At 44.9% G+C, this 15330-nt stretch overlaps 1 protein-coding gene across 7 annotated transcripts in view; it reads left to right on the top strand.

Annotated features, from left to right (window-relative positions):
- LOC107269311 (agrin) overlaps window positions 1–15330 on the top strand; it is a 189182-nt gene that overhangs the window by 165343 nt on the left and 8509 nt on the right. For 5 of the 7 annotated variants that reach the window (XM_015743017.2, XM_015743012.2, XM_025086575.1 and 2 more), the window contains 12 exons: window positions 651–887; window positions 5667–5882; window positions 6225–6466; window positions 7229–7415; window positions 10224–10321; window positions 12074–12203; window positions 12288–12521; window positions 12712–13005; window positions 13230–13379; window positions 13463–13723; window positions 13820–13966; window positions 14108–14344. In XM_015743017.2, the coding sequence (XP_015598503.1) occupies window positions 651–887; window positions 5667–5882; window positions 6225–6466; window positions 7229–7415; window positions 10224–10321; window positions 12074–12203; window positions 12288–12521; window positions 12712–13005; window positions 13230–13379; window positions 13463–13723; window positions 13820–13966; window positions 14108–14344 (2433 nt within the window). The remainder of the gene's footprint in view (window positions 1–650; window positions 888–5666; window positions 5883–6224; window positions 6467–7228; window positions 7416–10223; window positions 10322–12073; window positions 12204–12287; window positions 12522–12711; window positions 13006–13229; window positions 13380–13462; window positions 13724–13819; window positions 13967–14107; window positions 14345–15330) is intronic. The other 2 variants (XM_015743018.2, XM_025086576.1) reach the window with 2 other exon arrangements.

Here is a 15330-nt window from a genome sequence, read left to right as displayed (position 1 = left end):
CCGTTTTTTTTTTTTTTTTTTTTTTTTTTCGTTTGAATACATTTGTGCCTCCAATGAAAGTCGCGGCCTATCGTATTCGTAAAAGTATAGGCTGGGCACGCGTGGGTTAATATTACATGCTAACAGCTTCCTACTAAGAAGTTCTAAAGAATTATCCTGCTGGAGATAATATCGATGAAATGATTAAGATGCGCAAGCTTTAGGAACGGCTTCTGTGTCAAAAGGATGATAATCCAAGAGGAAGAGCCTGCTATTCTATCGTATTCTTCGAGCTGATCATTAGATGCACAAAGAAAATGTGGCTAACTCGCATTAAAATGGTCATTGAATACGAACACGAGGACATTTAGCGATGTCTTGCACCTGCCTGGCGCCTTCAATGTTTAATTGCGCAACATTGTAAAATATCATTGAGCTAGTAACGGAGCAGCAGACGGTTTTCCAAAGGTCATTGGAGTCACACTTGTTTCTGAGTTACTCTTGACTCGTCGCTCCTTCCTTCTCATAATATATGTATGCACGTTTCACTTAAAGCGTAACTGCATCTAATCATTAATCTTTGACCTAACTCGCAAACAGTAGCTGCCTCTTAAAAGATCGATCTAGCAGCTGAACTAATGCGGATTTTCTCTGTGCTTTTATTGTTACAGAAATAACCGATCCGTGCACGAAGATGAACTGTTCGCTAGGATCGCATTGCGTCCGGAGTCGCGACGGAAGTGAAGCCCGGTGCGAGTGTCTTGAGTCCTGCCCAAGTTTGGGCGACCACGAGGGATCAGGACCGGTCTGCGGCACCGATGGAGTCGACTACCCGAACCTCTGCGAATTGAATCGGACTGCCTGCACCAGGAGTGCCAACATCAGTGTTGCCTTCCGCGGAAAGTGCGGTAAGTCGTGAAACCTCAAAACCTGCTGCGGATGCGGATATGGATGTCGCTGTGGCTGAGGTGGTTTGGGCGCCTTAGGTGGCCACACCAAAGCGATCCTCTATACATATGAAAGAAAGTATAGTGACGTGTTTCGTGTGTGAGATCTCAACTGCGAAAGGGCGACAACCATAATTCACACGTTCTATTTGGCATATTCTATGGTGCATGCAGTACTGTGACGCTGCACGTGCATTGTGCCTGAGCGGGTGTGCGCGGGGGGAGAGGAGAGATTATATACGCGAAATATATCGACGTAATATATTTTCAATATCGAACAGCCCTCCATTCGGGGCTTGTTTGGGCTATATGGCTTTTTAAAGTGATTTCTCGGACTTTAAGCACAGCACGTAGAATCTGATCCACGTATTTTCTCGTATAACTGTGTACATACTCGTGTGGCAAGATTTTGGATAATATTCTAAACATAATTTTTATACACCAATCTCTTTCTTGATTGACTGTAACTCCAGAAACTGAAAGACGGCGTCTTTCAGGCAGACGTTGATAAATTATGACATCTGGCTGTGTATAAACTGGAAGAGGATTGAATCGCAGACGCAAGTTGGTATTGGAGTCGAGAGTGTATCAAGGTGTCTGAAGACATCGAGACAGAGCCAGAGATATTCTCAATTTACCGTCTGACTCGGCACATGCTCCAACCACTAGTTCTGTAGCAAAAAAGAAACACCTCTCTCTTCCTCCTACACATTCGATCTCTCTATCCTTTTCGTTCTTTCTCCCTCTCTTCCTCTTTCCCCCGCTCACTGTCTCTCTCTCTCGCTCTCTCTTTCTCTCCATTTATTTATCTCTATGTCAGTCTCTCACGAGCCAGTCCTCACTCTCATCACATTAATACGTACAACTCGCTTCTTAACACTTTCCATCTTCCTTCCTCGCTTCTCACATAGACACTTCAGTCGAATGCAGTGCAAACTTAGAAGGCGTTTAATCAAGCAAGTAGTAAAGACAAATGTTTGATCAGCCAGGTAGGGAGGCACTATTTACTTAGGATTAAGTCCTCGGCGCTCTGCGCAATGGCTATGGTAACGGCAATCGACGTAGGCATTGGCTCGTTAACGAGTCGATTAAGCGCTTCCGGGAATTAATTATTTCGCCCGATGGACGATCGTCGACTATTCCTGGGTGCCCAAAGAGGAGACTTAAAATCAGAATAGGTTCTAGGCATGCAGCCAGTAACTCGGCCAGCTAGATAGCTATACTAACCACTAATGTTGCAAAACCACCCACCGACCCCCCCCCCCCCTCATCCCACCCTCTCTAACGTGCAGCTAACCCGTTCTTCATTAATTCTCAATTAGAGAGAATGAAGCGAGGATGAAATTCGGATTAGCCAGAAAGTACGAAAATATCAGAGAATACACAGGAAACAGAGTGAACCTTCTTTCTCTTATTTTCCATTTTCGTCTCGATTCGGAAGGAACGCGACTTCCTGAAGCTTCAACCCTCAACCTTCAACCTTCTTCTTTCTCCTCCAGGGAGTGGTGTGGCTCCTTCCGCCACTCTCTTCTCCCTCTCTTTTGGTGCTCTTATTATACACGTGGAACAATGAAATGTAATATCCAGCCGGGAGCATTCTCTTCCTGCTGAAATATGGATTGAATGGCCAGTCTAACAATGCCCTTTATCAATTGGTGCCAGTTTCCCTCTTGGCCCTTTTAAACGTCCAAATCAATAATAAATTCGTGTGATTAAGTATCGCGCGCCGACGGACGCACCTGGACTGACGTGGCTGGACTGGCGCTCCAACACGAGACGCCAATTCCCGGTCCACTAAACTACGGTAGCTGACGATATTCTCGATGTTCAAAATATCAGCCCCTTGTTGTAGTGTCGAGAGTAGATGAATTCCTAATGAACCCGAAAGGCCAGAGGCGATGGATCAAGTTTGGCGTCTTGCGATGTCGAGCGTCGGACTTCAGTTATTATAGTGAATTAAAAAAGAAAAGAGATACACAGTATCGAGCTACTTTTCGAACTTGACTGAACAGAAATGTTTACCTCCGCGTCTGTTTCTATGAACAGCAAAACGAGCCAGTCTGGTTCTATTCACCTTCCGGAATCTAACAGTTCAGGCTCGAATGGACTCGCAGCATTCTCAGCAGCCACCCTGTCCTGTGCTATACCTGTCCAACAATCCAGTCACTTTCTCGCTTGAGTCATCTCAATACGCTCGAACATCTCAATATATATAACAGTCTTTGATAGACGCAAGTAACATTACTATTTTCTCACGGTGATTAACTGGGCAGGAAGTCGTGTTTGACACTTCCATGAGCTTCCTCGAAGAGCTGCTTCTTGCTCCGCAAGAAATAGTACAAGCAGGCACGTATCCGAACCCATACGATTTTATTATATTTTACAATACACTAGAATAATAATGAAAAGAGAAAATCAAGAGAAATAATTGCAAAAGAATGAGAAGAGACCAAGAGAAAAACAATAAAAGGAAAAAGGAAAGTGCAGAGGATATACTCGCTAAGACACGCTTCGGAAATCCAAACTCTGGCAAGAATTGTTTCGATATTATTTTGCGAAGGAAACATCCTGCAGTGCACTATGGACTGGTTAAAGATAAGCGAAAGAAGGAGAGGAAAGTAGGATAATGGAGCAGAGAAAGAAGGAAACATCGAATAGGAGAAATCGAAAGGCAAGAGCACTTAAGTATGCGGAACTGGGAGATTGTAGAAATGAGAATATATAAAGTGAAATTCGTAAAGTTTGTGAGTGGCTGCAGCCCGGGGATAGATGAGCCACTAGGTAGGGCCACTTCGACTAAGTTCCCATTTTCGAAATTGTCGCTGACGTCAAGGAGCGACGATGCATTTTTACTAGTTGGTCAACGAGCCATCTTAGTTCCTCGAGTTCAGGGAGCAAAGAGGAATTCGAGAAATTGAAGGCAAGTAGGTTACAGCAAGCATAAATCAACCGAAAGCAGCAGGATGCAGTTAACATTGAGCCCTATGATTGCTGCTTAAACATAACGCCAAGCGGGACGCTGGCTTTAACACTGCAGTCTCTATGGACATAGAGACCGAGATGCAGTCTGCGCGTGTCCGCCTATAAACGGGACTACACTACTGACAGAGATGTTATTCGTCACAAGAAACCAGTAGAGCTAATTCTTAACTATCAACCAGTTTGATTTCGTGCTTCTGAGCAAATACTTTCCGGGGGTCTTGACTGGCGTAAGTAAAAACAGCCTTTCTATCTTACAATTAGTTTCACGCCATGTTATTATTCCCTTGAGAAAGTTATTCTTTCGCTGAACTCAAGGAGAGGAGAAAAAATGCGAAACTTGGACAGTGGTTTGAAAGATTAGGCCGTGATGGACGGAAATGTTGAAAAAAACTGACGAGCGGATTGAGGTTGCGCTCGGAAAAGAACTCGATGAAGCTTAGCGGCGGACTTTACAAACAATTGGCCTCCGGCGACGCGGGAATTTTAAAAACACTTTTATCGCTTTTTCAGTCTGCTTTTGTACTAGGTATTGCCCGGGGCTCGCCCGTTCTCTTTGTCTTTCGTCTTTTTTTTTTACGCCGACTCTTCCGCGTCCCTCCGTTTTTTCATTTTTTTCACTTTTCCTCCTATTCCTCCCTCATTACGTCACAATAACCAAACCTGAAGTTGAATTCACCTCTGTTCATTTAAACAAAATTAGGCCACTCTATTTACTCTGTAACGAAAAAAAAGGTCTCAGTGAAAAAGATACCATAAAGTAAAAAATATTATAAGCAGATCCTTAATCATATCTTTCGAATGAGTCGTTGAAAGTTGTCCAAAAGATAATAAGCAGGCAATAGAATTACTATAAGAAGGAGAGACAGAGAAGACGAGGCTTCTAGAAGTGCCAGAGCGCAGGAAGATGTAAACGCGAATGATATAACAATATAAGCATCGCAGAAGTTGAATGAGGAAGTTTGGTAGTGAATGGTTCAAATCCATAGAATGAATTCTCCCTATTTATCTAATCAGTGCGTCGATATAAAGAGAGCGGCGTTAGGGTAATGTTGCGTGAAGCGATCGCAGGCAAGATGCTCGGCGGCGAGACGCTGCATGCGCTGTATTTATCAAAATCCTGAAGAAATTTCGAAACAAACCAGCCCGGGGAATTCCATTAGGTATCTTCGGCATGGCTGATCGGCACCAGGAACTGGGGCTGTGCGAGAGATACGATACGAGTTCCATGTAGTCCGTTAGTAATAGTCGAAGGTAGAAAGTAGAAAGCATCGAGAATCAAGCAGGAGACCCTTGTGGCCCTTTCACCGTATCACCCTTCCACCCTTCCACCCTTCGACCCTTCCACCCTTCCACACTTTACCGTCCTTGCTTCGGAGTTTAGCCGCTCCACTGGACTGTAACTTAAGCTAACCCGAGAAACAGCACCTTCCGCAGTTGCCTCGTCAGCCTCGTCAGCCTCGTCAGCCACGGCACTTAACGACCGAATTCTCTCGAACCCACCGCCATCGCAGCTACCATCACTGGTAGCAGCACCATCAACACCACCAGAACGACCAGCCTTGGACTACCGACAGGAAACAGAATCCAGCTTCCTTCCTTTCTCCGAAGATTGATCTCACCCAACGATATCGGCTGTTTACGCTTAGCCGCAGACATTACGGAATTCTTTGGAGACTGCTCGACCCAAACCTCGACGATTTCTCCGTAGAAAAAAAAATCCAGCCGAACCGATCCTCAATTTAATCTCTTTTGTCGCAGATCCCTGCGCAGGCGTCGAGTGCATGGAACCGGAAATTTGCCAGTTGGACTCGTCGAGGCAGCCAGCCTGTCGCTGCGGCGAAACCTGCGGACTTGAATTTTCGCCCGTTTGCGGTAGCGATGGGAAAACTTACTCCAATGAATGCAGCCTCAGGCAGGAAGCCTGTAGATCTCGGTTACCTCTCAGGCAGATCTACATAGGCGCCTGCAGTTCCGGTAATAATTTCAATAATAATATTAATCGTCGATCCCTCCTGCATCCTACGTCTGACGTTTTACGTCTACATGTGTGCGGGTTCTGCGTTCTGCGTTCTGCACCTAAACATACCACCTGGCAAAAGAAGTTTCAATGAAAGAGACCAGGTGGCAAATTAATTGCATAGACGACACTGGATAACAGTACAGTTTAGCTTTAACGTCGTCTTTCATACGAGTGTGGGAGGTAAACGAAAGGATACCTACGTTGAATCACAGAAAAAGAGCACATGTAACGTGATTAAAATTGTAACATCAGGCAAAGACATGTGAAAGGGTAAGAGGAACATCTTCTTGTTTCAGGTATCAATCCTTGCGATGGCGCCCAGTGCGGGTCGGTTCAACAGTGTGCGATCGATCGTTATGGAATCGCCAAATGCGAATGTGGCCCAGAATGTGAACCTGTGATGAGACCAGTCTGCGCCAGAGGAGGCACCACGTTCACCTCCTTGTGTGAACTCAAGAGACGAGCTTGTCTTACCAAGACCGACATAGAGTTTGCGTACACGGGAGCTTGTGGTTCCCGTGGTCCATGCTCCGAGAAGGTAGAAGATGATCAGTATTTGCAGATCAGTCTGTTCAATTATCTTAACAGGAGAATCAATGGTTTTTTACGCAGAACATAATGGTGACTCTTTAGATGTCAGCCAGGTGCTCTTGAATTCAATGAAAATATTATTTAATCTCAAGATTTATTTTTTTTTATAACGAATATTATTTTTCTTCTATTCTCTATTTCTTTCGGTAACTCGTCTCGAGATATCCTCATCTGAACTCGCACTCATTATCTCACTCGACACTCACTCCTAATGATGATCATCGAACCGCCATTATCGGAAACCACGATTTCGTAGAAATAACGAGAGCAGATATTCCCGTAGAATTGAATCTCCCCGAAGCGCATTGCCATGCCATGCAAAGCCATGCTATTCTAACCAGACCAGAATTACAGATAAATGTAGAACGCAAAGCGGAGGGTGGAAACTGGAGTGCGATGTAGAGTTAGACTGCAATCGTTAAAGCGCAAAACTCGATTGCGGCCAAGTGCAGCTTCACCGACAGTCGCGCACAGAAATGACGCAAGTCAAGGAGAACCGAAAGAAGAATATATTTATATCAATATAAGGATGAATAACGAGAACGTAACAGAACGGAAATATCTGTACTATCGTATCACAAATTTGCATCGAAATTTCAGAGCACCCGACTGATTATTCAAACTAAAGGAAAACAATGATTCTCGCTTGATCGGCACTATTGACCTTAATAAGCGGCATTTCGAGATTGCTCACTAATTTTGTCTGCAGGTTTGCCAATGGGGAGCCGTTTGCGCCGAAACCGGTGAGACTGCAATTTGCGAATGTCCGACCTGTCCAGCGGAATTTCAACCGGTTTGCGGGGACGACGGGATCAGCTACGGAAACGAGTGTAAACTTCGTCTGGAAGCATGTCAGCATCGTCGAGAAATACGCGTTCTATACCAGGGCTTGTGCAGTGAGTAACGGCTTTGTCCGACATAGTACGGATCGATACCACTTACATCAATTATTCACCCGTCGAGCGGCACAAATTTCCGGGAGTTCCTCGTCGACTCGGAAACGAAACGACGTTTCGCCGTTAAACAGCAGCCAGTGTGCAGCTTGTAGGATCATGGGATTACGAGATTGTGACACTTGTCACTCGAACCGCTCGTATTTCAATTAAAAATAATATATGTTGTCTCGCGAGTAGCAGGATCATTAAAGAATTACCATGCAGGACAAGCCCAACGCCAAAGAACTTTGGTTTCGCTATTAAATTAATCAAGCAATGCGAACGGAGAAGGAAAGTGTTGAAAGAATCGGCAACAGGAAGAAAATAGTTGGGCAACAATTTCTTATCTATCTCTCTCTCTCTCTCTCTCTCTCTCTCTCCCCCTCCTTCCTCCCCCTCTTCCCTATACCTTGTTGCTTTCGCATTGACGATTCGTAACGTCGTAAAGAGTTTCTTGAGGAAGCGAGGTAACCATTGCTGCGTGTATATGGTATTTCAATATTACTAGTAATTACGTTTACATGGAAGCCACACAAGCGTTTCTATGACGTGCGATCATTAGGGTTATTTCTACGCCATATAACGGCCATTGAGGTGAGCATTCAATTAAACTGGAAACAACAGTGATTTTAAACCCTTCCGTTCTCTAATTACTTAGTGCAGTGTTGTTATCTATCCTGGGGAAATAGAAATTGGAGGATGACTAGCAAAAATACTATCCACTAAGAATTGGCTGTTCAACTTCCAGTAATTGTAGTGGAAATGGGAAATGGGAAATGGGAAATTCTTCCGAGACCGCGAGTCCAGACGTTTGCGTTCGGATGATTATTATCTTTGTTTATCTCTTTCTTGAAGTATCCTTCCGTTTGCTTATCGACTATTTATTTCACTCATTCTTCTAATCAGGTTCTTCCTTTTTCTACCTAACATTTCATAACATGAAAAAGTTCACTTTGACCTGCCGCTTATGTAGAACCGTGCGACAGAGAGGTTGGAGGGTTGACACGTGACACTACAGCTGGTACACTTCATTTCCAAGGCAAATCGCAGATTCGCACATGCAACTGATAATAGATACAAGCCACAGCACGTGTACGCAGCCGTGCAGCCTCCTTCCCTCTCGCCCTAACTCCTCTCACTCTGCGTTTTCCATCAACGCCGTAGAATCAAGGATTCGTCGCAGAACAATTGAAGGCGGGGGTCGGCTCGGACATATTTCCACTTACACTATTGCACCCACACGTGCGATGAGAGGGTAGTAGTAATCCCTCGGGTGTGGCCACCAGACCGGAAATCCAAGTGGTCAGGAAATTAAATGAAAGCCTGTCTCTCCAAGGATTTATTTATTTAAACCATCGAATTTACTTCGGTTAATATATCAAGAGTAAGCCATAATAACCGAACGGTCGTTATGCCGTTGCCCATACATAGTAGTATGTAGCGTAAAGTCAATAATGAGGGTCATTACTCATTAACATACTAAGCTAGCAGCACAGAAACATTGAACGAGGTAAAAACCATTTCGTAATCTACTTCACTACCTCCTCCCGCAAATACCCCTTCATTACCTAAATGACTCCAAGCATCGGGCTAAGAGGATGTTGTACCTGTGCTTGGATCCTGTGTATCCTGTGTATCCTGTGTGTAGGACACGTGTGTGCAGCAAGGCCTCTATGCATGTGATTGGGTTGAGAAGGGCAAGAAGGTGGCTGAAGCCCTCTTGGTCTCGTATATAATTTCCCGTATCAGCAGTGGCGACTTGTTGTGGAGAGCACTGTAGATTAAAACGCGGTTTCATGCATATCACGATGGCGCGACTTTGCTTTGCGCGGTATGAGTTGTTACCCTAAGGCATGCACGCTGCATATGCATGCATCCCCCAAGCCCCAACTAGCTACCCTATGGAGTAGGGTAGACCCCCTTAGCCACCTTACCTCCCCCCCCGCCCCGCCCCCGCACTCTCCTCTCTCCTCTCTCCAGCCAACTCTACTCTACTTCATCCACCAGCTTCTAGCCTGTAATGCCAGACGCTCCTATTCCTCACCGAGCCACGTGCATCCACCACCCTACCTTATACTCTACCTATACGACCATACATCTGGCTTTCTGGCTTTCTGGCTTTCTGGCTACCTAGCGAGCTAACTAGCTACACCTTTTGGGGCCACATATAGTACACGTATACAATATATATGTATATCCTGTTCCCACTCTCCTTGAAAGATTCGCGTTGGATTTCAATGAATTCTAAAGATAACTTCTCGGCCGGCAATTGAAATCAGGCTACATCGTGCCAGCTGGAATCTACTACTGGCTCCAGAGATAATTTCCTTTCGAAAGAGATACAGTTATGCAAATTGATCTTGGAAATCTTTATTAATGACATTTCGAAACGGTATCATTAAATATGCGCGGATGCCTCGCGTGGATACGTTCCTACCGATATTACATTTTTCCGCACTAGCGCTCATAAATTTCTTCGTATTATACACACAGATATTCGTAGCTACTGTTTCGTCTACGTCCCTTCGAAAGAAATCTTCCATAATTTCTCATTAATTCACAAACGAAAAACGGATTCTGGTTGATAATGGTTATTGTAATTGCACCTGAATTTGGACTGCATGAGAATTCTAGATCTGAATTTGGAATTCCTTCGAGAATTAAAGTCGTTGGCTTTCCTCCAAGACTTCTACTGCAATTAGGAAAGAAAGCGGCAGAAGAAATTTTTCGAAATCGTTTCAACTAATCGATTTGTCGATTCTGTTGCAGATGGCTGCGAAAACAAGAAGTGCGATCATTACGCCATCTGCGAAAGCGACAGCGCAGGGGAAGCGAAATGCGTCTGTCCGAAAAACTGCGACGAGTCGGTGAGTCGGCTTGTTTGCCCTTTTTCATTTATAGGCAGGAGCGCGTGGTGATGATGGGACACGCGGGGGCGTTTCGTGCAATTAGCATCGCAAATAGTCTGTGTGTGCGTGTGTGTGTCTGGGCGTCTGCGCGCGTGCACACGGTCCAGATTGTTTGTATCCAAAAGTCCAGCCGAACTACTCAATCGATCCTCTTGAAATGTAGAGCAGAACTGCAGTTGCGTATGTAAATGACACAATAAATACACAGCAGCAGTTCTGCAGATTCGTAAAAATACGGAAGAGTGGAAGCGTCATAGTGGGAAGACCGTGTGTACCGTATAACGTATAACGGTATACGGATGCTGTATAATAACGCCGTTGAGCAATTGGAGGGTTGTTAGGTGAATGGGTAGGTGGTCTCAAGGTAGGAAGAATCGCAAGGGAGCGAGAATTTCAGAAAATAGATTTCAGCTAGAATTCTAGTTTCTCCGGCGATCGCTGGTGAAGGGGAAAAGGAGGGGGGCGGGGCGGGGGGTCGACGCGGCACAGGGGAAGACTGAATGGAGGGTGCCATGCGTCCCTTCAGCCTCCCTTTGACCTAACTCCACCCCACATAGGATTGACGAGTCAGCATTACGAGATAAAAGAGAAAGGGATTTTAGCGTCGAACCTCAGGAAAATCCTTGCGAAAGGATCAAGGAATTGATAGGTATTGAGTATTGTTTGAACGGACCTTTTTCGTTTCTTCATCGTCAATCTTCATGATATGTATCAAGCTTAATATTTAATTCTGTGTAGAGGGTAAATAAAGTAAAATTCACCAGGCCATTAGGACGACGCGTCTCGCGGTAATCAGTCAAACGCAAATAGCGAGAAATAAAAAATTGCATAGCCTAAAAGATCGACGGGACATTTTCGTATATTTTTAAAAGGAACACTTTTCCACTCCAAAGTGCTTGTTAAAATTACAGATTTGCCTTCAAAAGTCTCCGGCTCATTTTTTTCATCATTTTCAATTCAGATTACCGGTTAGGCTCCGTTCTATCAAAGGGAAAGCCTAACGACGTGTAAAATGTATCGAAGCAATTCGTCAAGAAGCAAATAACCGTAATCCATAAAATCCCGGGAAAAATTTGATCAGCTTTAATGTGTCATATACGTATGTGCAGAAGAGTCGAGTAGAGCGTAAAGTACAAGCCGTGAGAGCAGAAGGGATTTAGGGAAGAGGGATAGAAAAGTTTACGAAGTAAATTAATTTCGGCAAGTCCGTGTAGCCAGGCGCCAATTATAACGAAGAACGCAGGAGGCAAATACGGGGTAGTGGGCAGCTTTAAGGTCGCCCTATCACCAATAATGAATCGTCCTGTAAATTTAACACCGCAAAGGTTATTCGGCGATTTCTCCACTCGAACTCCACAAACGGCTATTCCAATCAAGCAGCCATAATAACTATTAGCCATTGTTATTGCGAACCACCACAAATACTGCGGTCTCGAATTCCAATTAGAACTAATGAAGCCTGTACACAGGATAACCTGAGCGCTTGGATGCTGGAGTAATCTCCGTGAAGCCCACGTACGGATTTACCCCATTTGTTTTTCCAACTGTTTCTCCTTCTCCACTAATAAGTAAATAGAACAATGAACGTCGGAGCGGCTAATCGAGTTTTCCTTCTTTTTCCTTTTATCTCCGATCGAGCATCCTATCTCGTGCAACAAGTGAAACTCCCAGCAGGGTTAGAATCTCCATTTTGACACGATATATTTGCAGGAGAAGGAACCACCTGCCGCCTCTAAGGTTTGTGGCTCGGACAGGGTGACTTACGCCAGCGAGTGCGCCCTCAAGAAAGCCTCTTGCTCTACGCAAACCCTAATCGTTCTTAGCTACAAGGGTGACTGCGGTAAGATCACGTCCCTTTAAGAATTCCACGGGAAACCTCGTGACGGGATTCCTTTTATGCTTCTGCTGATTTTCTTTCTTTCAGAATTGTGTACTGGAGTGAAATGTGAGCATGGGGCCCGTTGCGTCGCCGGGGTCTGTACCTGCCCAGAAGCCTGCCCGGAAAAGGCAGGTGAACCAGTTTGCGGAAGCGACGCCAAAACTTACCCATCGGAGTGTGAACTCCAGAAGAGTGCCTGCGAAAGGACTCCCACTCTTCCTCCACTTCATGTCATTTTCTATGGCGACTGCAGCGAAAGATTCGCCGTGGCGGCTCTCAGTGAGTTTACGTATATTATAGCAATTTTCACGTAACTATCGTACGTCAGAGTGCTGCTCAACTTTTCCTACATTTCACTCATCTACTACATATTAACAAATAACAGATACTTTTAAAACTAATTGTGAACGCTATGAAATAAGCTTAACTAACCGCACTAACGCCTCTCTGATCCTTAACCACCCCATAGCCACCGTGTCGACACCCGCCGTAACTCGCCTAGCAACAACAGTCGAGGTGACAAGTACACAAGAGAGAGAAGCCTGCAAGGATATTCATTGCGATTTTGAGGCGACCTGCGAGCTTGGTCCGGACAAGTTTCCAAGATGCAGCTGCCGCTTCGATTGCGCATCGATATCGCCGGAGAACATGCGTCCTGTTTGCGCGAGTGACCACAAAACTTACTCGTCTCTGTGCGCCATGAAGATGGAGGCCTGTCAGAGGCAGCAGGAACTGAGACTCAGACCATTAGACCTTTGTCAAGGTTCGAAATTTCTCGCAAGATAATCAACTGTCATCCTATTTCAATAGTCGCATTCCCTTTCTCAGTTTAGTCCGTTCACCAACTTGAGTATGACCCTCGTAGGACCTTTGACCCCAGACACCTTGCAACGGCCAATGCTTTACTTTCCTCCGATGTGTTTTTTCTTTTTTTTTTTTTTATTCTACTGGAAACTCGATACGAATATTATTGAATATTTCTTACAGGTATGGAGGTAAAACCGTGCAATGGGGATCCGCCATTAGTGGATTCTGAGAATAGGGAATACGATTGCGGCAGTGGAAAGGAACGCAGAGATTGCCCTAGCAACAGTTACTGTCATCAGACAACCTCGTTTGCGCGTTGTTGTAAAAAAGGTGAAGCTTTTCAAAGATCTTATAGGATCCGACAACCCGTAAGGAAAAGTAAGGATATCAGAGAATTTCGTATTTCTGCGTAGCTCAAGGAGTGCAGGTAGTAAAGTGTTCAGACTCATGGCACGGATGCTGTCCCGACGGCAAGACAGCAGCTTTAGGTCCAGACCACGCAGGCTGCCCAAGTTTATGCAACTGCAACAGACTCGGAAGTGTCTCGGACACCTGCAACCCCGAAACCGAACAATGCGAATGCAAGCCGGGCGTCGGTGGTTTGAAGTGTGACAGATGCATGCCGGGTTATTGGGGTCTACCAAAGATCAGCGAGGGCCACCAGGGATGCATACGTAAGAACACCCATCCAGAGAATCCCTCATACAATTTTCAGTCCCTAACCTAACCAGACGCGCAGTATTCATGAGGCCTTTGATTTTGCTCATTAGCTTGCGGCTGCTCCCTCTTTGGATCTGTGCGTGAGGACTGCGAACAAATGACTGGTAGATGCGTGTGCAAGCCGGAAATACAAGGACAGAAGTGCACCATATGCACAGACCACAATAAGATACTAACGCAGACAGGATGTTATTCAGGTATCCTAAAGAAAATGGCATGAAATATTCGAAATTCCTAAATTCGCGAGACCTTCCTTCGGGAAAACAAAAATATTCACAATCACTGGAAGATTTCATGTCCGACGTGATTCTAGTCTAATATAGAGTCTATGTTGATAGCTGACGCGAGTCCACCAATTCCAACAAGCTGCAACGAACTGGAGTGCTATTCCGGTGGACACTGCTCGGAAATTGGCGGTGCGCACTGCGTCTGTCCGTCTTCCTGTCCGACGGAAGTACCGTCGATGCCCGTCTGCGGCAGCGACGGACAGACTTACGACAACGAATGCGAGTTACGACTTTACGCTTGTCGACATCAGGCGGACGTCGTGACGCAGGCCTTTGGTCATTGCCGAGGTGGGTTCACTGAACGTACGCCCTACAGGTCGCCGTACATTCTACGCTACTGAAGGTCATGCTACTCGCTACTCATGATGCCCTTGTTGTACCCCTCATCTATAAAGCTGTAACATTCTTCAGGCGTGAATTCCTGACATAGAATTAAAAAAAAAAAAAAAGAAATAAATTACCTAAGAAGTATCTAATGGACTTAGCGAAATTCAAGAATTCAAAGCTCCAAAAGTGAATTTGATTGCACTAATTGTCTGCCGTGGTTTTACACTGTAGATTGTAACGATGTAAAGATATGTGTACGATTCTTAGCTAGATTTACATAGTGAAGAAAGGAAAGAAGTCGGAAAAGGCAAGAGTGAAGTGAAAGGGAAAAAATAATGGCCGAGATAGGATAAAGTCATATTCGTCGAACCTAGAAGAATCACGTGCAGCAGTGATCGTTAGCATCGCAAAGATTGCAAGGATCAAAAAGAGATACCCTGTACGATTAGAAAATGCGACCAGGTTAAACGTAGCTCTATGCCTTTGTATCCTATCGAGATAATAAAATCTGGCAATTTTTATCTGAGCTTGTATGCATTTGTGATACATATATGTATACTCATCAACCCCAACCCTGATTTCGTTCGGTTCTATCGTCTGGGATGCCGACGGAAGCCAAACTGAAAAATGAATAAGGTTGGCTCTTCATTAATAAGACACTTACGGTTTTCTAGATGATGTAACTCAACCTACAAACTCTTTTCTCAATCTCTATTCTTCTCCCTTCTGCCCTCGCTTTGCCTCTTCCTATCTCGCCAAAGCAAACGCTTATTTAATCAACAGGGAGCTAACGCTTTCGAGATTAAATCTAGAAGACCGACAACTTATCTTGATCGGCCTGGGAATGAGCGATGGGTGGGCGGCTGTCGGAGGGAGAACTGCTGCAGTCAAGTCGAGTTACCGTTCGGGGTTCAAATATATCGAATGCAAATAAAAGAGAGTTCGTA

Source organism: Cephus cinctus, unplaced genomic scaffold, assembly GCF_000341935.2.
Source record: "Cephus cinctus unplaced genomic scaffold, Ccin1 Ccin1_scaffold0629, whole genome shotgun sequence".
In the NCBI taxonomy this organism is placed as follows: Eukaryota; Metazoa; Arthropoda; class Insecta; order Hymenoptera; family Cephidae; genus Cephus; species Cephus cinctus.
The sequence above is the reverse complement of the archived record's forward strand: the minus strand, read 5'-3'. Positions and strand labels throughout refer to the sequence as shown.